Here is a 23,633-nt window from a genome sequence, read left to right on the forward strand (position 1 = left end):
TTGTTATTGCATACTTCTAGCAGTGTTGCAGCAGCTGAAAATCATAGTTCTGGAATTTTGATTATTTTTCTCATTACGACGTTTACCAACTGGGCTAATTAATTTTCTATTTTCATGGATCGAACATTTATGAAAGTGAAGATACCACATATTTGTGTATTTTATTTTATTTTTTAATGAGGGACGTTTAGTTTTTTTTCCTTTATATTTTAATTGTATTTTATAGTCCCCTCGAGGGACTTGAACTTGTAATCGTCCTCTCTACTGTACTATATACAACAATACAATTGGTGTGTATATTGGAAATCACAGTCTCATATGAATGCTAGCTTTAGGTGGGGAAATGGGCTGTTCTACAACGCTCCCCCCCTCCCGGGCTGCCTATTGTAAATGCTGCTGGAGTTTGACAGTGGCATTTAACCAGTTAACAGTCGCAGGCAGAACTCCGCTCCACTCACTACTGTTAGGGTACGTGCCCACGATCAATGTTTGCAGCGTTTTGGATGCAGCATGCTTCAGCTGCATCCAAAACTCTGCGTTGTACAGTACAAGCACAGTGGATGGGATTTCTAGAAATCCTGTGCCCACAGGTGCTTGTTTTTTCCGCAGCAAACACGGACCTGCAGTGCATGTTTCCAGACCGCAGCATGTCAACTGTTTGCTGTGGAATCGCACGCGTCCTCCGTAGTTAGAACACAAGCGAGAGACCGCAGCGCACTGAACCCTGATTGTGGGTATAAGCAGCTACGGTCTCCTGCGGAGGAGACGCGGGGACCCACAGGTCAGGACCCGCTGCGTCCAGGACGCAGTGAGTCCTGATCATGGGCACATACCCTTAGAGGCAGATGATGGCGTAATAACACAGCTATCAGCTTCCAAGAGAGATGGGGGCTGTATATATACAGAGTCATGGTCGAAAGTGTTGCCACCCTTGAAATTTATCCAGAAAACGAAGTATTATTGCAATTACACGTTTCTTTGTCGCTCCATTGGGAGACCCAGACAATTGGGTGTATAGCTACTGCCTCCGGAGGCCACACAAAGTATTACACTTTAAAAAGTGTAACCCCTCCCCTCTGCCTATACACCCTCCCGTGCATCACGGGCCCATCAGTTTTTATGCTTTGTGTTGAAGGAGGCACACATGCACACAAGCTCCACATTTTAGTCAGCAGCAGCTGCTGATTATATCGGATGGAACAAAAGAGGGCCACCCACAGGGCCCCCGGCATGCTCCCTTCTCACCCCACTGAGTCGGCGGTGTTGTTAAGGTTGAGGTACCCATTGCGGGTACAGAGGCTGGAGCCCACATGCCGTTTTCCTTCCCCATCCCTTAGAGGCTCTGGGAGAAGTGGGATCCTAACCGGTCACCATTCACTGGGACCGAGCTCCATCCGCAGCCCCTTGGGGAATCTGACGGACAGGAGCCTGGATATCATCAGGGACAGGGCCCTGCATCCATAAGGTACTCTGTGTCCCCTTAGGGACGGTGCATGCAGCGCCTGTGTTACAGACGCCGCAGCGGCTCCTGTGTGGTTGGTGAGACCGGGACTACCTCGCCGACCGCGCCTGTTTGCCGGCCGCGTTTTTAACTTTAGTCCCCGGCTTTTGCGGCCTAGTACCATATACTCCCGCCCCCGGGCCTGCCAGTCAGGGGTAAGGGCGGGACGGCCGACTGGACGTCGGCAGTGAGGGCTGGAGCATACTTTGGTATCCTCCTCCCCCCTCACTGAGCACTGTGGGGCACCAGTTTCCCGCACTTTATTAGGCACGCCCACGGCTCCATACTCCCCTCAGAACGCTGGCAGCCATTGATATAATCACTTCTGCCGGTGGGGGATTTCAGAACGAGCTCCGCAGTTCTGGGAGAAGTGGGATCCTAACCGGTCGCCGTTCACTGGGACCGGGCTCCCTCCGCAGCCCCTGGGGGAATCTGACGGACAGGAGGCTGGATATCATCAGGGACAGGGCCCTGCATCCATGAGGTACTCTGTGTCCCCTTAGGGACGGTGCATGCAGCGCCTGTGTTACAGACGCCGCAGCGGCTGCTGTGTGGTTTGTGAGCCGGGACTACCGCGCCGACCGCGCCTGTTGGCCGGCCGCGCTTTTAACTTTAGTCCCCGGCTTTTGCGGCCTAGTACCATGTATTCCCGCCCACGGGCCTGCCAGTCAGGGGTAAGGGCGGGACGGCCGACTGGACGTCGGCAGTGAGGGCTGGAGAATACTTTAGTATCCTCCTCCCCCCTCACTGAGCACTGTGGGGCACCAGTTTCCCGCACTTTATTATGCACTTCCACGTCTCCATCCTCCCCTCAGAACGCTGGCAGCCATTGATATAATCACTTCTGCCGGTGGGGGATTTCAGAACGAGCTCCGCAGTTCTGGGAGAAGTGGGATCCTAACCGGTCGCCGTTCACTGGGACCGGGCTCCCTCCGCAGACCCTGGGGGAATTTGACGGACAGGAGGCTGGATATCATCACGGACAGGGCCCTGCATCCATTAGGTACTCTGTGTCCCCTTAGGGACGGTGCATGCAGCGCCTGTGTTACAGACGCCGCAGCGGCTGCTGTGTGGTTTGTGAGCCGGGACTACCGCGCCGACCGCGCCTGTTGGCCGGCTGCGCTTTTAACTTTAGTCCCCGGCTTTTGCGGCCTAGTACCATGTACTCCCGCCCCCGGGCCTGCCAGTCAGGGGTAAGAGCGGGACGGCCGACTGGACGTCGGCAGTGAGGGCTGGAGCATGATTTGGTATCCTCCTCCCCCCTCACTGAGCACTGTGGGGCACCAGATGCCCGCACTTTATTAGGCACTTCCACGGCTCCCTCCTCCCCTCAGAACGCTGGCAGCCATTGTTATAATCACTTCTGCCGGTGGAGGATTTCAGAATGAGCTCTGCAGCTCTGGGAGTCCCAGGCAGGGAATCTGGTGGACACACCACCGCTTGGGGCGGTTGGTAAGCCAGACCAGTTGTCAGGTGCTGGCCCCCCTTGGGTGCCGAAGTGTATATATATATATATATATATATATATATATATATATATTGTATACATTTTCTCTATTCGGCAGCATTATTTGCTTTTGGCTATATCTCTAAGAGGAGACAACAGCATGTCGTCCGCAGAAAGCAAGGGGGCCAAGGCACAGGCTTATTTTGCAACCTGTACCTCTTGTGCGGCTATGTTACCTGCAGGTTCCACCTACCCTCATTGTGACAATGCTCGGCCCCTGTGGCACTCACTCAGCCGGAGCCTCCGGCACTGGTGGGACCCTCGGCTCAGGGGGTACCGCCGGTTTCCACTGCACAGATGGAAGGGACAGAGTTTACAATTTTGGCTGAGAAACTCTATGAGTCGCTTCACATTCCATGGCTCAGTCTATGGACAGATGGTCTGCTAAGATACTAGAAGCTTGGCAGTCCAGACCGGTAACACAGGGCCAGGGCACTGTGAGTTCATCGCCCCCAGGCCCCTCTCGGTCGGTACAGCAAAGGGCTCCTGGGGTGGCACCCAGATCCCACGGTGAGAACTCCGACACGGACCGCAGCCTCAGACAGGCTAAGCCGGCTTGCTGGGAACCTTCCCCGACTTCATCACGCGGTTCGGGGTCTCAGCATGAGGACTCTCTGGAGGATGAAGCGGAGGTCACAGCTCAGGGCTCTGATCCTGACGTTGCTCTCAATCTGGATACACCTGAAGGGGACGCCATAGTAAATGAGCAGCGCTGTCAATGACACACGTTACCCTTTCCCCCCAAACGTAGTCAAGGGTTGGGCTCAGTGTCCCAAGGTGGATCCTCAAGTCTCCTGACTGGCGGCTAGATCCGTAGTATTAGTGGCAGATGGTTCATCGCTCAAGGATGCCACTGACAGGCAAATAGAGCTCATGATGAAATCCATCTATGAAGCCATAGGCGCGTCTTTGCTCCGGCCTTCGCAGTCGTGTGGGCACTCCAAGCTATCTCAGCTTGTCTGTCTGAGACTAATGCGGTCACACGTACCTCTGCCCCGCAGGTTGTGTCTTTGACTTCTCAGGCGTCGGTTTTTTCGTCCTACGCCATGAACGCCATCCTGGACTCTGCGAGCCGTACGGCGGTAGCATCCGCCAATTCGGTGGCAGTCCGCAGGACCATGTGGCTACGCGAATGGAAGGCAGACTCTGCTTCCAAGAAGTTCTTAACCGGTTTGCCATTTTCTGGCGACCGTCTGTTTGGCGAGCAATTGGATGAAAAACCGATGGGTGAGAGACATTCCGTCTCACGGTTACAGGATAGAGCTCAGCTCTCGTCCTCCGACTCGTTTCTGCAGATGGAGTTGTGATCCCCGTTCCGCTTCAAGAACGTGGTCGCGGTCTTTACTCCAACTTGTTCGGGGTACCAAAAAAGGACGGATCATTCCGGTCTGTTCCGGGCCTCATTCTGCTCAACAGACACGTGAGAACCAGAAGGTCTCGGATGGAATCTCTCCGCTCAGTCATCGCTTCGATGTCCCAGGGAGTCTTCCTAGCATCAATCGACATCAGGGATGCTTATCTCCATGTGCCGATTACACCAGAGCATCAACGCTTCCGGTGTTTCGCCTCCGGGTCGAACACTTTCAGCTCGTGACTCTGCCTTTCGGCCTGGCGACAGTCCCACGGGTCTTCACCAAGGTCATGGCATCAGTGACGATGGGCCTACACTCTCAGGGACACTCGGTGATCCCTTACTTAGACGATCTCCTAAGTCAAGGCACCCTCCCGGGTGGCATGTCAACACAGCCTGAACATTGCTCTGGAGACTCTCCAGAGGTTCGGGTGGATCATCAATTTCCCAAAGTAAAAATTGACACCGACCCAATCACTGACTTACCTCGGGATGGAGTTTCATTCTCCCTCAGAGATAGTGAAGCTACCGCTGGACAAACAGCGTTCGCTGCAGACAGGGGTGCACTTTCTCCTTCGGGCCCAGTCTCACCCCTTGAGGCGCCTCACGCGCTTCCTAGGGAAGATGGTGGCAGCAATGGAGGCAGTTCCCTTTGCGCAGTTTCATCTGCGTCCACTCCAAGGGCACATTCTCCGCAAATGGGACAGGAGGTCGACGTCCCTAGACAGGAACGTCTCTCTTTCACTGGCAGACAAAGCCTCTCTTCAGGGGTGGCTTCTTCCCACTTCTTGGTCGAAAGAAAAATCCTTCCTGCTCCCATCCTGGGCTATGGTCACGACGGACGAGAGTCTGTCAGGGTGGACAGCGGTCTTCCTCCACCACAGGGCTCAGGGAACCTGGACTCTGACAGAGTCCTCCCTTCAGATTAATGTTCTGGAGATAAGGGCAGTGTAGCTAGCCCTAAAGTCGTTCCAGCGGTGGCTGGACGGCAGGCAGATCCGGATACAGTCGGACGACGCCACGGCGGTCGCGTACATCAACCACCAGCACAGAGCGCTGGCGGCGGACGCATCAGTTCAGGACTGGTCGCAATTTCGACTGCCTTATGTATTTCCTCCTCTGGCGCTGCTGCCCAGAGTGTTACTCAAGATCGGGTCCGACTGCCGCCGCGCCATCCTCGTCGCTCCAGACTGGCCGAGGAGGTTGTGATACCTGGATCTATGGCACCTCACGGTGGGTCGACCGTGGGCACTCCCGGACCGACCAGACTTGCTGTCCCAAGGGCCATTTTCCATCTGAATTCTGCGGTCTTCAACCTGACTGGGTGGCCATTGAGTCCTGGCTCTTAGCGTTCTCAGAGTTATCTCTATCACGCCTTTCGCAGAAGGTGGTCTTCCTAGTGGCAGGCACATCACTTCGGAGAGTGTCTGAGCTAGCAGCGCTGTCATGCAAAGCCCCCTTCCTGGTGTTTCGCCAGGATGAGGTGGTTCTGCGTCCGGTCCCGGAATGCCTACTTAAGGTGGTATCCCCCTTTTCTTCTCAATCAGGATATCTCCTTACCTTCTTTTGGCTCTCATCCAGTTCACAATTGTGAAAAGGATTGCACTTGTTAGATCTCGGGAGAGCACTCCGGCTCTTCTTTTCGCACACTGCGCCCCCGCGCCGTTCTGATGCGCTCTTTGTCCTTGTTACTGGCCAGCGTAAGGGGTCGCAGGCTTCCAAGTCAACCTTGGCTTGGTGGATCAAGGAACTGATCCTTGAAGCCTACCGTTCTTCTGGGCTTCCGATTCCTTTAGAGCTGAAAGCCCATTCTACCGGAGCCGCAGGGGCATCCTGGGCATTGCGTCACCAGGCTACGGCTCAGCAGGTGTGTCAGCACTACCTGGTCGAGTCTGCACACTTTCACGAAACACTATCAGGTTCATGCCTATGCTGTGGCAGATGCCAGCCTAGGTAGGCGAGTCCTTCAGGAGGCGGTTGCCTACCTGTAAGAGGGGGCCGTTTTCGGCTCTTTTTATCGAGGTATTCTTTTACCCACCCAGGGACTGCTTTTGGACATCCCAATTGTCTGGGTCTCCCAATGGAGCGACAAAGAAGAAGGGAATTTTGTTTACTTACCGTAAATTCCTTTTCTTCTAGTTCCTATTGGGAGACCCAGCACCCGCCCCTGTTCCCTTCGGGCTGTTGTTCTTTTGTGTACACATGTTGTTCATGTTGAAGGGTTCTTTTGGTTCATGGTTTCAGTTCTCCGAACATCCTTCGGATTGAATTTACCTTAGACCAATTTATAAGTTCCTCCTTTCTGCTTTGGCACCAAAACTGATGGGCCCGTGATGCACGGGAGGGTGTATAGGCAGAGGGGAGGGGTTACACTTTTTAAAGTGTAATACTTTGTGTGGCCTCCGGAGGCAGTAGCTATACACCCAATTGTCTGGGTCTCCCAATAGGAGCTAGAAGAAAAGGAATTTACGGTAAGTAAACAAAATTCCCTTCTTTGTTATCCACATGTCTATTTCCTTTGTGTGTATTGGAACTGCACAACCTCCCCCCCCCAAAAAAAACCCAAAACGGTAAATTGGACATTATTTCACACAAAACCCCAACAATAGGCCTGACAAAATTGTTAGCACCATTCCGAAATTGTGAGTAAACAACTTTGTTCCAACCATGTAATGCTCTTTCAAACTTACCATTGGCAAGTAGTAGGTAAATATGAAAATCACACTTGAAGCCAAATAAAAAGGGGAGAAGTTGATTAAATTTTTGCATTATGTGTCTGTGTGTGCCATATTAAGCATGGAGAACAGAAAGAGGAGAAGAGAATTGTCTCAGGACTTGATAATCAAAATTGTTGAAAAATATCAACAATCTGTAGGTTGCAAGTCCATCTCCAGAAATCTTGATGTTCATTTGTCCACTGTGCAGAACATAATCAAGAAGTTTACAACCCATGGCACTGTAGCTAATCTCCCCGGATGTGCACAGCAGAGAAAAATTGATAATAGGTTGTAACTCAGGATAGTCTGGATGGTGGATAAGCAGCCCCAATCAAGTTTCAAAGAAATTCAAGCTATCCTACAGGCTCAGTGTGCATCAGTGTCATCGCAAACTATCCATTAACATTTGGATGAAATGAAATGAAACGCTGTGGTAGTAGACCCAGAAAAACCCTACTGCTGACAGAGAGATAAAAAAAAGCTAGACTGCAGTTTATAGTTCTGCTTTTTGGGAAAGAGTATTGTGGACAGATGAGACAAAGATAGAGTTGTTTGGTAAATCACATCATTCTACTGTTTACTGAAAACAGAATGACGCCTACAAAAAAGAACACAGTACCTACAGTCAAATATGGTGGAGGTTCAAAGATGTTTTGCTGCTTCTGGCCTTGGGTGCCTTGGCTGTGTGCAAAGCATTTTGAGGATTACCAAAGCACTTTTTTACATGAATGGAACGGTGAACACACAAAACTGTCGCATATGGACTATCGAAAATCCGTGTGCGGTTGAGTGGGTTCCGCTGCATTCACCAAAGGTAACCGTCTGGTGTGGCTTCACCTCATCATTCATCGTTGGACCGTTCTTTTACAAAGAAATGAGGTCAACTGCGGTTGCTACCTGTTCCGTGACAGCAGCGAGATACCACACAATGCTGGAAACAGTGGTCGTTCCACAACTCCAGCAGCGGCAGTGTCTTCATATGACCACCTTCATGCATGATGGAGCACCTCCTCGCATCGCAAATCATGGGAAAAATGTTCTGCGTGCACATCTTCCTGATGACATGATTTTGAGCCGCTCCTTCCCCAATGCATGGCCACCGCTTTCACCCGAACTCGATCGTTGTGATTTCTGGTTGTGGGGACACTTGAAAGAGTGTGTTTATCGGGGAAATGTCAACACCCTGGCTGACCTCAAAGACCGCATCATTTTGGAAGTGCGCAGCATCCCACCAGACATGTTACACGTAAGGTTCGAGCATGTTCTCCATAGGATGAACATGATCACCATGCATGATGGCGGCTATACTGAACAGTTATGCTAGACTGTGGAACAATTGTGACATCTCCAATTATCGGCACACGGTTTTTGGTCCGCTTGCTCACCTGGTGGGGAGTTTTGGTATAACATTTTTTTTAAAGATGCCTTCTTTTTCCCCATGCTTGGAATAACATACATACCAATTTTCAGCCAATTCTGTCCACTGGGTCAGTCTGCACACGGCACCAAACACCTTAGGTTATTTTATGGACACCTTGTGTTTAAAACCATTGATAATTTCTAAAAAGTGTTTTCATGTAGCGAGGATCTGATTGTTATGGCTCTGCAAAGAAGAAGTCTGAAAAGAACTTTACTTATGAAAATATTATTCATTATGGATTAGGGAATGGTGTAAGTCATCCTGAGATTTCGATGGTATCAGAAAATATAACTAATTAGTGTTCTTTTCTCACATAAAGATGACAGTGGAGCTGAGAAATATGACTGCATCAAGTCGCCATGTCAGAGTGATCCCCCCATCAAGTCCATACTTCTCTATAGGCCTTGGTAAGGCAGCTGGCAGGTTTGACAACATGTATATTCACTCTGTCTATTGAATTGTTAAAAGGCAATATTAATATTACATATCTGTATTTGTTATCATCCGGATTTTTCAAGATATTGAGAGGTTTATTTTTCTAAATTATGTGACTGATGTACCATAATAAGTTATTGTTGGTAATAATCCGCCGATTGCTACTAAATATTTCTTAGCAGTGTCAAAGGCAGTGAAGATTTCCCAAATGTAAATCACTTAAAGGGTTGTTCTCGTTTTCGGAGGCAGTGGAGGAGAGGAGTCGAGAAGTGGAAGTGAAAATGAGCAGACGGACTGACCGGAGTGAACAGTGACCTGAGGGCCCAGACGGTTAGTTGCCGGTGGAACTACGCACCAACGGGGTATAGAATCCTAGGTCAGGCAAAAGATCCAGGCAGACCTGATAAAATCTGCACAGTGCGGGGATCAGTTCGGGACTCAGTAGCAAAGGGAGAACCGGGTACAGGACCAGAGACTCCAACACCACAGGGTTCACGCTACCGTCATATGGACTGCTGAAGAAGACAACCAGGAGGGGACCCCCAGCCGCTCTATACTACGGGGACCCACCAACCAAAGACAGGTGCAGGGGAAAGAAGCCACCAGGTCACTAAACCAGCACTGGGACTAAGGGAACCTGCGGTTAAAACCAGCTGACCAGTTACCACCAGAAAGTGAGTGAAGAACCCGTTGCACTGAAACCCTTATGTGGCCTACCTTTTTCCGACACCCGCCACAACACCTATCCTCTGGGGCCTGGCCCTGCTTGCAGAGGGCCTAACATCCAGGCTGCCACTAACACCAGCCCCAGTAGTGAACATTGTGCAGCGGCGGCTCCATTCATATAGCCGCAACACCGCAGGTGGCGTCACGTATAACCTTTATTCAACTATCCTCTTTTCAAAAAGCACCCAGGGCACGGAACCGGGCAACGGCCAACAAAGTGACATTCCCCAGTAATACACCGTCCGGAACCGAGTACCCCATAACCCTGGGAGACACACACGCTCCTTACCTAAGTAACTGGCTGCTCTGAGACTGTAGGATGGCCATTAACCAAAGTAATATGCACTATAGAATTCAAAATTCTTCTATTCTTGAGAATGGAGAGACTTTTTAATAAGAGCTAAATTTGCAAAGTTGCTTGATTTTACAAGCACTTTGCAATTTTACCTATTTAAAGGGAATGTGTCAATAGGATCAACGCTGCAAAGCTATGTACATAGACGTGAGTGAGGGCTGGTGGATGTGGATCCACTGCGCCACTGGCCGGGCTTACCCTGGAAGGGCATGACTAAGCTACTAACTGGATTGAGCCTATGATGGTGAAGACACAGGCTAGTTTCCAGGTACCACTCCCAGGGCAGTCCCCAGGCCTACAGCAACTGACCAGTGGGTCAAGGCAGGAGTACCAAGTACAGAAGACACAGGCAGACATGAAGTCAGGCAATCCGAGGGCAGGGCAGGCAGCACAGGTTCAGTAAACGTAGCTAAAGTCAGGAGCAGAGAGGTCGGGATAAACGAGAAGACAAGATGAGAATTACCTAGCAGGAAACTAGACAGACGGAACTGAACTACGAACCAAGATCAGGCAAGGAATTGTGGGAGTGACTGCTTGATAAATCCTGCTGCTTGGGGATTGGTTAGGAAAGATAAACCCTGCAGGAAACAGCAGGGTTAAATTCCTGCCGCTCCTCCCTATAGCCAGGGGAAGACAGCAGGAGAGTGCTGCAAACAGGGTTTTCCTTGTGCAGACCTGAGGCTGAGCAGAGCAGTGGGGTGAGTAGTCCAGTGCTGCAAATGTATGCGGGTTACTGGTGTGACAACATGCAGGTCATAGAAACTTCAATAAAATGCTAAATTGATATCTGTGATCCAATGCCTTATTCCAAAAGAATGCATGTTATTCTTAATATGTAAATGAGCTAAGATTTATATGCACATATTTTATTTTAAATAAAAGGGGGCGTTACTAGAGCCAGACATGTAATGACTGACAGTCTTCTCTCCGATCTATAAGTCTCATACTGGTAAAACCCCTTTTAATTTAAAATTAACTCTATAGGCAGATTTTCGTGGGTACCTATGTCCGGCCCATAGATCTTAACAGCTCATTTACATATTAAAAAAAATGTGATTTTCTCTGTAATAACATCAGACATCAGATCCAACTTATCAAAGTATAATTTTATTCAGCTTCCTATGACCTATATGCCCACATGGACGGCTTAGGAGGGATGATCCTACTGACAGATTCCCTTTAAGAACTTGAGACAACCCGATTAAGACTTCCATGCAAATTAAGAGGCTAAAAATATAAATTTAATCCTAATAGTCTTAAAAACCATTTTGAGCCCATTGTGTCTTTCGGGAGCTTGGGCATAGGACCTCTGACCTCTACCAAAATACCGGAGTCCCCTGATTCCTAAACGATGAAACGCGTCGGTACAAGGCTAGGAACGGTATAGGGGTATCAAGTGAGGGTTTGATGTGGTCTGCCCTTGTTAGGGCAGAAGCTTGTGGGGTAACAGGCAAAGCTAGTTTCCCTAGGGATGTGTAGGGTCAGTGACAACATGAAAATGGAAGGACACAGAGGAAACCCTGATGCACCCCAAGCTACATAATATGGGTGAGATTGTTCCTATTTATTCTCATCTAAAGTACTTGTACATATTGCAAGTTCCTCCTCTGAGGACCAATATATAGTACCTTGGTTGTTTATATTGAATTATATTGAGTTTTTTTGATTATTTTTTAGTGCTCACTATGTGGACCACTGTCCCCTTGGGTTAAATAATCTACTCAATTATTATTTGTTTTTTGTTTTGTTTTTTTGTTTATTTTGTTATATATCTATAGGCTCCTTGGTCACCATATTTAACATCATATGGTATTGTCTGAGATGTCAGTATACTAAGGAGCTTTTGGTTACGTGTTACCTGATCTAGGTTTTTAAGAGTATTAGGATTAAAAGTTATATTTTAGCCTCTTAATTTTGCTTCATACACCATATATTCAAGTGGCTTCCCTCTATTTTGAGGACTGCTGTTTTGACTCCATGCAAATTAGATGAAAATTGACTGAACACATTGATTTTGATGGGACCATTTGACCATGTCATACCAATGGGGGCCTCCTGACACTCACGAACATACGATGTTGAGGGAGAGAAGGATCATTGGAAAGCCAATGCCCTATCCTTTTCTTTTCATGACAGAAACGCTGCTGCCAGAGGAGGCCGTCAGGCCCAAAGAAAATGTGTGCACACGAAACAGCTGTAGGTCATCTTAGAGTACTACTCCAGTGGATCTGCTAGTTATGCATCATAAAGGTTTTGTATTGTCATATCGTTATGTTTTCCGAAATATTGGAGTCTGGCAGTAGCTTTCTCCTTCCTACTGAAAATAAATATATGGGGCTGTCATTAGAAAAAGCAGTCTACTGAATGGACACAGCCATTTCATGTGTATGGCCGGCTTTAGATTGCCAGTCACCAGTAAAAAGATAGGTGTTTGTGGGTTTGGGTGTTAGAAGGAATAATCTTAGTGAGTAATGAAGCTATCTATACAAAATAGATTAACCTGACGACAAATGTCGGGGTACATGAGAATTCGTCGTTCTGGTTTTTAACAGCCTCGGAGTTGTGTGTATGTAGCAGCTTGTCTTCAGCTCGATAATGAAATATATACAGTACAGACCAAAAGTTTGGACACACCTTCTCATCTCTAGAACAACTATTAAGAGGAGACTTTGTGCAGCAGGCCTTCATGGTAAAATAGCTGCTAGGAAACCACTGCTAAGGACAGGCAACAAGCAGAAGAGACTTGTTTGGGCTAAAGAACACAAGGAATGGACATTAGACCAGTGGAAATCTGTGCTTTGGTCTGATGAGTCCAAATTTGAGATCTTTGGATCCAACCAACATGTCTTTGTAGAAAAGGTGAACGGATAGACTCAACATGCTTGGTTCCCACCGTGAAGCATGGAGGAGGAGGTGTGATGGTGTGGGGGTGCTTTGCTGGTAACACTGTTGGGGATTTATTCAAAATTGAAGGCATACAGAACCAGCATGTCTACCACAGCATCTTGCAGCGGCATGCTATTCCATCCGGTTTGCGTTTAGTTGGACCATCATTTATTTTTCAACAGGACAATGACCCCAAACACACCTCCAGACTGTGTAAGGGCTATTTGACTAAGAAGGAGAGTGATGGGGTGCTACGCCAGATGACCTGGCCTCCACAGTCACCAGACCTGAACCCAATCGAGATCGTTTGGGGTGAGCTGGACCGCAGAGTGAAGGCAAAAGGGCCAGCAAGTGCTAAGCATCTCTGGGATCTCCTTCAAGACTGTTGAAAAACCATTTCCGGTGACTACCTCTTGAAGCTCATCAAGAGAATGCCAAGAGTGTGCAAAGCAGTAATCAAAGCAAATGATGGCTACTTTGAAGAACCTAGAATATAAGACATATTTTCAGTTGTTTCACACTTTTTTAAGTATTTCATTCCACATGTTTTCATTCATAGTTTTGATGTCTTCAATGTGAATCTACAATTTTTAGAGTCATGACAATAAAGAAAACTCTTTGTATGAGAAGGTGTGTCCAAACTTTTGGTCTGTACTGTATATACACACCCAGCCATTCCAAGCTCACATGTTTATTAGCAGGTCAGGGAAGCGGGAACGAATGCTGATAGCCGTCTGTGTTTGGCCACAGTAGTATGAGAGCTCCCCAGCACTATCATAGTACAGGCATAATTCACAGCGATTGTGGATTGCAGTAGATAGCTCTGCCAGCAGCCTTCACAATAGACCTTATATTCTTTCTATTAACAAGAGAAAATAATTTAATGCATCAATTGCCTATTATTTTGGCTTGGACAATGTTTGGCATTGTTACATTAATTGTATCTATACTTGGTTTGGCGTCTTCCTTGTGTTTCCACATTTCACTACTGATAACCTATATAAACTATTACCTAATTAAGATTGAATGTGGTTTTGTTCCTTTCTAATGACATTAGACCAATCTCTTCTTCAAATAGGAACCTTTTCTTGTAAAGACCGCCTCTGTTCATATGCCCTAATAGGACTTATGGACAACATGGGGGAAATGGGTTTACTTCTTCAGACACCCATCAATGAGCCAAAACAAAAAGACGCTCTTTAAAAACAGTCTGCCAGATCCAAACCATCTGTGTAAGGCTAGTTTCACACTTGCGTTGGACGGGATCTGTAGCATTGCGTTGTGTGACGCATGCAACGGATGCGTTGCATATAGTGGCACAACGCAATGCTACGGATCGTACAAAATAACGCAACCCGTTGTAGTTTTTTTTCCTTGTCTTTACACATCTGAGCATGCACAGTTTTGTAAAGACAGCTGCGTTAACGGAATCCGTCAAATGACGCATTCTAATGGAATCCGTCACCATAGGCGTCCATTATAAAAACAACAGACGCCTAACGGATTCCTGCAGGTTGCGTTTTTTTGACACTCCGCCAAGCGCAGAAAAACGCTACATGCAGCGTTCCATCCGCCCGACGCAGCATCAAAATAACGACGCTGCGACGTCCAGCGGATGCAACGCAGACACTTGCGTTACAGTGCGTCGTCCATACAACTCTATGGAGAATAGCGCAGCCCGTTAACGGACTGCGCTATTCTCCATAGTGACGGAATGCGCTGAACGCAAGTGTGAAACTAGCCTAATACTGTCATTAAAGGGGTTACCCGGCTTATTTTGCTTATCTTTGTTTATTGCATTATTGGGCTACATAGGGGCAGGTGAGTAGATAGCAACTACCTACCTGCCCTGCTGTCAGCCCCTCTCCCCCGGATCAGAGTGGTTGTGACCACTCCTGCCGGAATTTTGCTGCTTCCTGTGAGGTCATGTCGACAGGGGTAGGAGCTTATGCTCGCCTTGTAGATGGGCATCACAGCCGACGTGATGTAGCCGCCCTGCTGGGCACGTACAGTGCGCCGGAGTCCACACAACCTTCCCCAACACCCTCCCACACATTCCATACTCTCCCACGCCACTGCTGTGGGACTCCTGAGCTAGGGAAAAGGGCTGGCAGATGCCTGTGGTGTCAGCGCAAGTGTATCAGCATCAGAGATGCTAATACACTTCACAGCACTGATGAGAGATAGCGCTGCTTCTCATCATTGTCCCCCTGTCTGTGCTCGACAGTTCAGTACAGCGGTGACGTCACTACTGTGCTGATATGGGCAGAGCACAGACAGCGAGCGAACGAGGAACACCGGTGAGGACCAAGCAAAGGTGAGTATGTATGTATTCCCTTCACGGTGGAGGCGTATAATGCTATAATGGGCTGCAGAGCCCTGTGGGTGGAGATGCAGAGCGCTGTGTAGAGGGGTGCAGAGCCCTGTGTAGAGAGGTGCAGAGCACTGTGTGGGGGGGTACAGAGCGCTGTGTGGAGGGGTGCAAAGCGCTATATGGGGGTGCAGAGTGCCATATGGGGGGTACAGAGCACTGGACAGTGAGGTTGGGCGGTGCCAGCTGTGACTGTGACTGTGGCATAGGAAGATTTCATGTTTGGTTGAGCTGCAGGTAAATAAAGCGTCTGCAGAGAAGGGATAATTCAAGAGGAACAAAAGTTAGAAAACAAAAAAAATGTGGGGATGTTTTATATGACGAGCACAGATTAGCTTAAAAAATGTTTCAGTTTATGTCGGACAGCTCCTTTAAAAGAAGTAACATGTTCAGTAACATGAAAAGCTGCCCATGCTCTATGCCGCTGCAGCTGGTGCAACGACAACAAAGTTACTGGTGAAGCCTCTTGTGTAGAGAAACATTCAGGATTCATGTGATTGTCGCTCTGTAATGCAGGAGTAGTGATATATACAGTTAGGTCCAGAAATATTTGGACAGTGACACAAGTTTTGTTATTTTAGCTGTTTACAAAAACATGTTCAGAAATACAATTATATATATAATATGGGCTGAAAGTGCACACTCCCAGCTGCAATATGAGAGTTTTCACATCCAAATCGGAGAAAGGGTTTAGGAATCATAGTTCTGTAATGCATAGCCTCCTCTTTTTCAAGGGACCAAAAGTAATTGGACAAGGGACTCTAAGGGCTGCAATTAACTCTGAAGGCGTCTCCCTCGTTAACCTGTAATCAATGAAGTAGTTAAAAGGTCTGGGGTTGATTACAGGTGTGTGGTTTTGCATTTGGAAGCTGTTGCTGTGACCAGACAACATGCGGTCTAAGGAACTCTCAATTGAGGTGAAGCAGAACATCCTGAGGCTGAAGAAAAAGAAAAAATCCATCAGAGAGATAGCAGACATGCTTGGAGTAGCAAAATCAACAGTCGGGTACATTCTGAGAAAAAAGGAATTGACTGGTGAGCTTGGGAACTCAAAAAGGCCTGGGCTTCCACGGATGACAACAGTGGTGGATGATCGCCGCATACTTTCTTTGGTGAAGAAGAACCCGTTCACAACATCAACTGAAGTCCAGAACACTCTCAGTGAAGTAGGTGTATCTGTCTCTAAGTCAACAGTAAAGAGAAGACTCCATGAAAGTAAATACAAAGGGTTCACATCTAGATGCAAACCATTCATCAATTCCAAAAATAGACAGGCCAGAGTTAAATTGGCTGAAAAACACCTCATGAAGCCATCTCAGTTCTGGAAAAGTATTCTATGGACAGATGAGACCAAGATCAACCTGTACCAGAATGATGGGAAGAAAAAAGTTTGGAGAAGAAAGCAAACGGCACATGATCCAAGGCACACCACATCCTCTGTAAAACATGGTGGAGGCAACGTGATGGCATGGGCATGCATGGCTTTCAATGGCACTGGGTCACTTGTGTTTATTGATGACATAACAGCAGACAAGAGTAGCCGGATGAATTCTGAAGTGTACCGGGATATACTTTCAGCCCAGATTCAGCCAAATGCCGCAGAGTCGATCGGACGGCGCTTCATAGTACAGATGGACAATGACCCCAAGCATACAGCCAAAGCTACCCAGGAGTTCATGAGTGCAAAAAAGTGGAACATTCTGCAATGGCCAAGTCAATCACCAGATCTTAACCCAATTGAGCATGCATTTCACTTGCTCAAATCCAGACTTAAGACGGAAAGACCCACAAACAAGCAAGACCTGAAGGCTGCGGCTGTAAAGGCCTGGCAAAGCATTAAGAAGGAGGAAACCCAGCGTTTGGTGATGTCCATGGGTTCCAGACTTAAGGCAGTGATTGCCTCCAAAGGATTTGCAACAAAATATTGAAAATAAAAATATTTTGTTTGGGTTTGGTTTATTTGTCCAATTACTTTTGACCTCCTAAAATGTGTAGTGTTTGTAAAGAAATGTGTACAATTCCTACAATTTCTATCAGATATTTTTGTTCAAACCTTCAAATTAAACGTTACAATCTGCACTTGAATTCTGTTGTAGAGGTTTCATTTCAAATCCAATGTGGTGGCATGCAGAGCCCAACTCGCGAAAATTGTGTCACTGTCCAAATATTTCTGGACCTAACTGTATATATATATATATATATATATATATATATATATATATATATATATATATACATGTTTATTTAATTTGTGTGTATTGGAGCAACACACGTGCCAAAAAACTGAGAAAAGAAGCCAAATTAGACATAGTGTCACACTAAACCCCAACAATGGGCCGGACAAAGCTGTTGGCACCTTTCCAAATTTGTGGGTAGACAACTCTGTTTCAAGCATTTGACGCTTGTCCATACTCACCTGAGGCAAATAACAGGTGTGGGCAATAGGAAAATCACAACTGAAACCAGATGAAAAGGGGAGATGTTAACTCAATCTTGCATTGTGTATCTGTATCTGCCACACTAAGCATGGAACAGGAAGAGAAGAGAACTGTCTGATGACTTGAGAACCAAAACTGTTGAAAAATATCAACAATCATACGGTTATAAGTCCATCTCCAGAGATCTTGATGTTTTTTTGTTCACAGTGCGCAACATAATCAAGAAGTTTACAACCCATGGCACTGTTTCTAATCTCCCTAAACATAGATGGCAGAGAAAAATTGATGAAAAGTTACAATGCAGACTAGTGTGGATGCTTGATAAGTAGCTCCAATCAAGTTGCAGAGAAATCCAATCTGTCTTGCAGGCTCAGGGTGCAAACTATCAATCGACATTTGAATTAAATGAAATACTATGGTAGGAGACACAGGAAGACCCTACATAACCAAAGACATAACCAAGCTAGTCTGCAGTTTACTAAAATATGTGAAAATAACTTGTGGACAAATGAGACCAAGGTAGAGCTTTTTGGTAAGTCACATCATTCTACTGATTACTGAAAACAAAATGAGGCCTACTAAGAAAAGAACACAGCACCTATAGTTAAATATCGTGGCGGCTCAAAGATGTTTTGGGGTTGTTGGTGTGTTGTCATGGGTCTTCCAGCAGGACAATGACCACAAACATATTTCAAGAAGCCCCCAGAAATGGATGGAAGCAATGCATTGGAGAGTTCTAAAGTGGCAGCAATGAATCCAGATCTAAATTCCATTGAACACCTGTGGCAAGATCTTAAAATTGCTGTTAGGTAGTCTTCAAATGTGAGAAACCTAGAGCAGTTTGCAAAAGAACAGGGGTCCAAAATTCCAGCTGAGAGGTGCAAGAAGCTTGTTGATGGTTATAAGAAGTGCTTGATTTCAGTTATTTTTTCCAAAGGCTGTGCAACCAAATATTATGTTGAGGGTGCCAACAATATTGTCCAGCCCATTTTTGGGGTTCTATGTGAAATTATGTCCAATTTGCCTTTTTTCAGACTTATTTCAATGCACACAAAGAAAATAAAAATGTGTATAACAAAACGTGTAATATCAATAATTTTCTGGAAGAAATTTCAATTTCAAGGGAGGCAACATTTACATGTGACATGACTAAGACTGTGTAATACGGTCGAAACGCATCGCTAGTCATTTTGTCCCCTGCCTAGGGGCTGTCTGCACCTACCTTCACATGTGTGCACATGGAATAAACCACATGGAAATTTATATTGAAGAGTGCCTTCCTTTCTGCGCTGGATCTCTTCTTACAACATTTTCAGCCACGACTATTTGTCTGTGAGTGTGTGTGTGTATATATATATATATATATATATATATATATATATATATATATATATAAAATGTATGTACAGTATATTGTATGTATTGTAATATATTCTCTAACTCTATATAACAAACTAATATGTTGAATAAATCACTGGATTGGTAATCACGTCTTACCATGTTTCTGAAAAAAATGTGGCTTGTGTTGTAAAGTTTTATTTGTTTCTGTTCATTTAGGAAAGTTTCCAGGAGAAGGAGGGATTGTGGCACCAGGAATGAGCTGCCATTATACTATACGGTTTGTTCCTGATTCACTGGCAGATTTTGAGGATTATATACTGGTCGAAACGCAATCTCCATATCCTGTATTAGTGCCTATTGAAGCAAGGAGACCGCCTCCGATTCTGACATGTAAGGCTAGTTATACCCAAATCAAGCGATAAATTCATAATATTGTGAGCTAATATTAAAGGGTTTCTCTGAGAAATAATCCAAGATTACTGTCACCTATTTAAAGGGAACCTGTCACCTACTCACCTGCAGGGTGGTCTGATATATTCCAGTCCGATGGGTGTCACTGGTCTTGGTCTGGCACCTTAACTATCCTTGTGATATACGTCCTTCTTCTTGCTTCGTGTGGATGACGCATCCTACGTCATCTACACAATGTTCCCCATTGCGCTCCTGCTTATGCGCACTTCTCTCTGCCATGATGAGGCCAGAGCAAAGTATTGTAGTGCGCATGCGCGGGCATTTTTTGACCTTTCCCCATGCCTGCGCATTACAGTACTTTGCACTGCCCTCAGAGGACAGAGGACACTGTGTGGATGACTTAGGACGCGTCATCCACACGAAGCAAGAAGGAGGATGGCGATGGCAAGAATAGAGGAAGTGCCGGGTCAAGATCAGGGACGCGCATCGGATCGGGCCAAATTGGACCGCCCAACAGGTGAATAGGTGACAGGTTCCCTTTAAGGCTCCGTCCTGTCTTAGACACACATGAAGTGCTGCTCAATGCATACAGTGCTTTGAAACACTATTCATACCCCATGAACGTTTCCACATTTTTTTCACGTTACACCCACACACTTAAACGTATTTCATTTGGATTTTATGTGATATTTCAACCAAATGTAGCAAGTATTTGTGAAGTGTAAAGGTAATGATAAATGGTTTTTAAATTTTTAAAAAATATAAATCTGAAAATTGTGACGCATTTGTACTCAGCCCTTTGTAGTCTGATAGCCCTAAATAAAACTATGAGTGACCAATTTCCTCCAGAAGTCGCCTAATTAATAGATTGGGTCCACCTGTCTGTAGTTTATTCTCAGTTTTTGCATTAATATTCAGCCCCCGATTAAATACTTTGTAGGACCACCTTTTCACTGCAATTATTGCTGCTATGCTTTTGGGATGTGTATCTAACAATTCACAGAAGAGAAATGTCTCAAAGCAACAAAAAGGGTACATTTTTCACAGAAAAAAAGTCACTTTTAAATACCAAATATTTATTATTTATATTTAATTTAGTTTTATATTTTATTTTAATATTTATATTTAATACCAAATCTTTATTATACAAAATTTAAAATATGGACATATGAACAACAAACACCTTAAGGGTATACATATAGAAAGTAGCAAAAAGCATACAACCAATATAACAAAAGACTCCAGCTGGTTATATAGTAGAAAGACAGGTGATATGCCCAAAATAGGGATAGATATAGCACTCCGTCAATCAACTCACTATATCTTTGTATAGAAAAATAAATAGTGTAAATTTGAAACAGGTACTTTTACATTCCAGAGCTCCCCATCAAGTATAATAGTAATAATGTAATCTGGATATCAAAATATGAGAGCACATAGAATGTATATATCCTGACCATATATCTGTGGAATCCTAGTGCAAATATACTATGACATGAATTATTATGGTATAAATACAGACACCTGATTGGTAATATGACCCGACGCGTATCTCCTCCTACACTGGAAGTTCATCAGGGGTGTTGGTAATATGTCACAATAGCAATAGTTGTTCAATAACAATGGTTGTAGAAAGTATACAGTCGTTATGTGAGGGGAAAAAAGACAGTGTACATATCAATTTACAAATTATCTGTCCCCTAAATGTCACAGGAAAGACCTCATCTCTGCAGAGCCTTTTCTTAAGCCAATTTCTAGATTCCTTATAGAGCGTGATACTCAAAAGACACACTTCAGGTAACAATAGAGGTTCTGACTGATAGGCTATGTGCGCACGCTGCGTTATTTTAACGTTGCGTTTTTGTGCATTTTTGGCCGCTAAAAATGCACAAAAATGCATAAAAACGCACCCGAGGCAAAAACATGCATTTTTACCGTGTTTTGGTGCATTTTTGGCTGCGTTTTGCTGCGTTTTTTATCTCTGCGTTTTTCTGCGTTTTTCCAATGCATTGCATGGGGGAAAAACGCAGAAAAACGCAGGAAAGAATTGACATGTCCATTTTTTTTTTTTAGCTCAAAAACGCAGCTTAAAAAAAAAGTTGTGTGCGGACAGCAAAAATGAAAAGTCGACTTTGCTGGGGAAGCATACTCATGCAGTTTTGAGCCCAAAAATGCACCCAAAAAACGCGCAAAAACGCACTGTGCGCACATAATGTGGCGCCCTGGACAAGCCAGAACATCACAGGTACCGCCAGCCTACCGGGAGTAACCGTTGCAGCCGTCTGTGGGACTCGTCCATCCAGCCGTTTGTTTTACCAGAGACTCCGTGTGCGTTACTGGCTGAGTAAGTTCCACCGTGCTGTCTGGCACTGCGCTGCCCCGCGACCATGCACCTGGTCAAGCCCCGCAACCCACCAAACAGACAATCACTCCGGGCCCCGGGACCACCACAATCCCCCTACCCACGGAGGGGAGGAAAACATCCCAGCTGCTCCCAGGATCCCAGTACAGAGCAGCGGTGGTGCCCCAACCTCACCACACACCGTGGGTGGCGTCACAAACCGACACCCCAAACACCAACAAAACACCCCTTTCACTCACGGGCGAGGAGCACCGCTTGAGTCCCCGGATCCGGCCCACCGCTCGAGCCACCGAGCAGCAGCAGACCGAGCGTGGTGAGCGCAGCGCACCCCCCCCGCCCGCGACAATAGCACTGATATCCGGTGGGGTGGCATAATCAATGTGCAAATTTCACATCACAGTACATTATGGAACTGTATTTCAATTCCAGATAAGTAAAAAATTAGATTACACTGGTCCATCTGTAATGTCAGTTAATACTTTAGGCAAGGATAGGGTTTCCTCCATGTGGAATGTTGCAGCTCCAATGTCTCCTCACATGACCAAATTTACACTATTTATTTTTCTATATAAAGATATAGTGAGTTGATTGACGGAGTGATATATCTATCCCTATTTTGGGCATATCACCTGTCTTTCTACTATATAACCAGCTGGAGTCTTTTGTTATATTGGTTGTATGCTTTTTTGCTACTTTCTATATGTATACCATTAAGGTGTTTGTTGTTCATATGTCCACATTTTAAATTTTGTATAATAAAGATTTGGTATCTTAAAAGTGTTTTTTTTCTGTGAAAAATGTGGGATGTGTATATCCACCAGCTTTGCACATCTAGCGGCTGAATTTTTCGTCAATTCTTCTTTGCAAAATAGCTCAAGCTCAGTTAAGGGTGCGTTACGCGCTGCGACATCGCTAACGATATATCGTCGGGGTCACAGTGTTCGTGACGCACATCCGGTGTCGTTAGCGACATCGCAGCGTGTGACAGCTAGGAGCGATGATCAACAATCGCAAAAATGGCAAAAATCGTTGATCATTGACACGTCGCTCCAAATCATAATGTTGTTGTTTCATTCCGCAGGATATTCATCGTTCCTGCGGCACCACACATCGCTATGTGTGACACCGCAAGAACGACGAACATCCTCCTACCTGCGTCCATCGGAAAGGAGGAAGGAAGGAGGTGGGGGGCATGTTCCGGCCGCTCATCTCCTCCCCTCCTCTTCTATTGGGCGGCCGTTTTGTGACGCCACAGTGACGTAGCTGTGACGCCGAACGCACCTCCCTCTTGAAGGAGGGATTGTTCGCCAGCAACAGCGACGTCGCTGAACAGGTATGTGCGTGTGATGCTGCTGTAGCGATATTGTTCAATACGGCAGCGATCATCACATGTCGCACAAATGACAGGGGCAGGTGCTATCGCTCGCGACATCGCTAGCAATCGCTAGCGATGTCGCAGCATGTAAAGCACCCTTTAGATTAGATGGAGAGCATATGTGGACAACACATTTAAAGTCTAATCACAAATTTTCAATGGGATTTAGATCTGGACTGTGACTAGTCCATCCTCACACATGAATATGTTTTGATCTAAACCATCCACTGCGGCTTTGGCAGTATATTTAGGGTTTTTGTCCTGCTAGAAAGTGAACCTATGCTCCAGTCTCAAGTCTTTTGCAGCCTCTAACAGGTTTTCCTCCAGGATTGCCCTGTGTTTAGCTCCATCCATCTTCCAATCAACTTTGACCAGCTTCCCTGTCTCTGCTATTGATAAACATCCTCATACCATGATGCTGCCACCACCATGTTTCA

At 46.1% G+C, this 23,633-nt stretch overlaps 1 protein-coding gene across 1 annotated transcript in view; it reads left to right on the plus strand.

Annotated features, from left to right (window-relative positions):
- The window catches only part of DLEC1 (DLEC1 cilia and flagella associated protein), a 195,339-nt gene that overhangs the window by 44,032 nt on the left and 127,674 nt on the right, over positions 1-23,633 (plus strand). Inside the window, exons 9-10 of the mRNA XM_075315397.1 lie at positions 8,816-8,903; positions 19,265-19,438. Of these exons, the coding sequence (XP_075171512.1) occupies positions 8,816-8,903; positions 19,265-19,438 (262 nt within the window). The remainder of the gene's footprint in view (positions 1-8,815; positions 8,904-19,264; positions 19,439-23,633) is intronic.

The sequence above is a fragment of the Anomaloglossus baeobatrachus genome, chromosome 6 (assembly GCF_048569485.1).
Source record: "Anomaloglossus baeobatrachus isolate aAnoBae1 chromosome 6, aAnoBae1.hap1, whole genome shotgun sequence".
Classification (NCBI taxonomy): Eukaryota; Metazoa; Chordata; class Amphibia; order Anura; family Aromobatidae; genus Anomaloglossus; species Anomaloglossus baeobatrachus.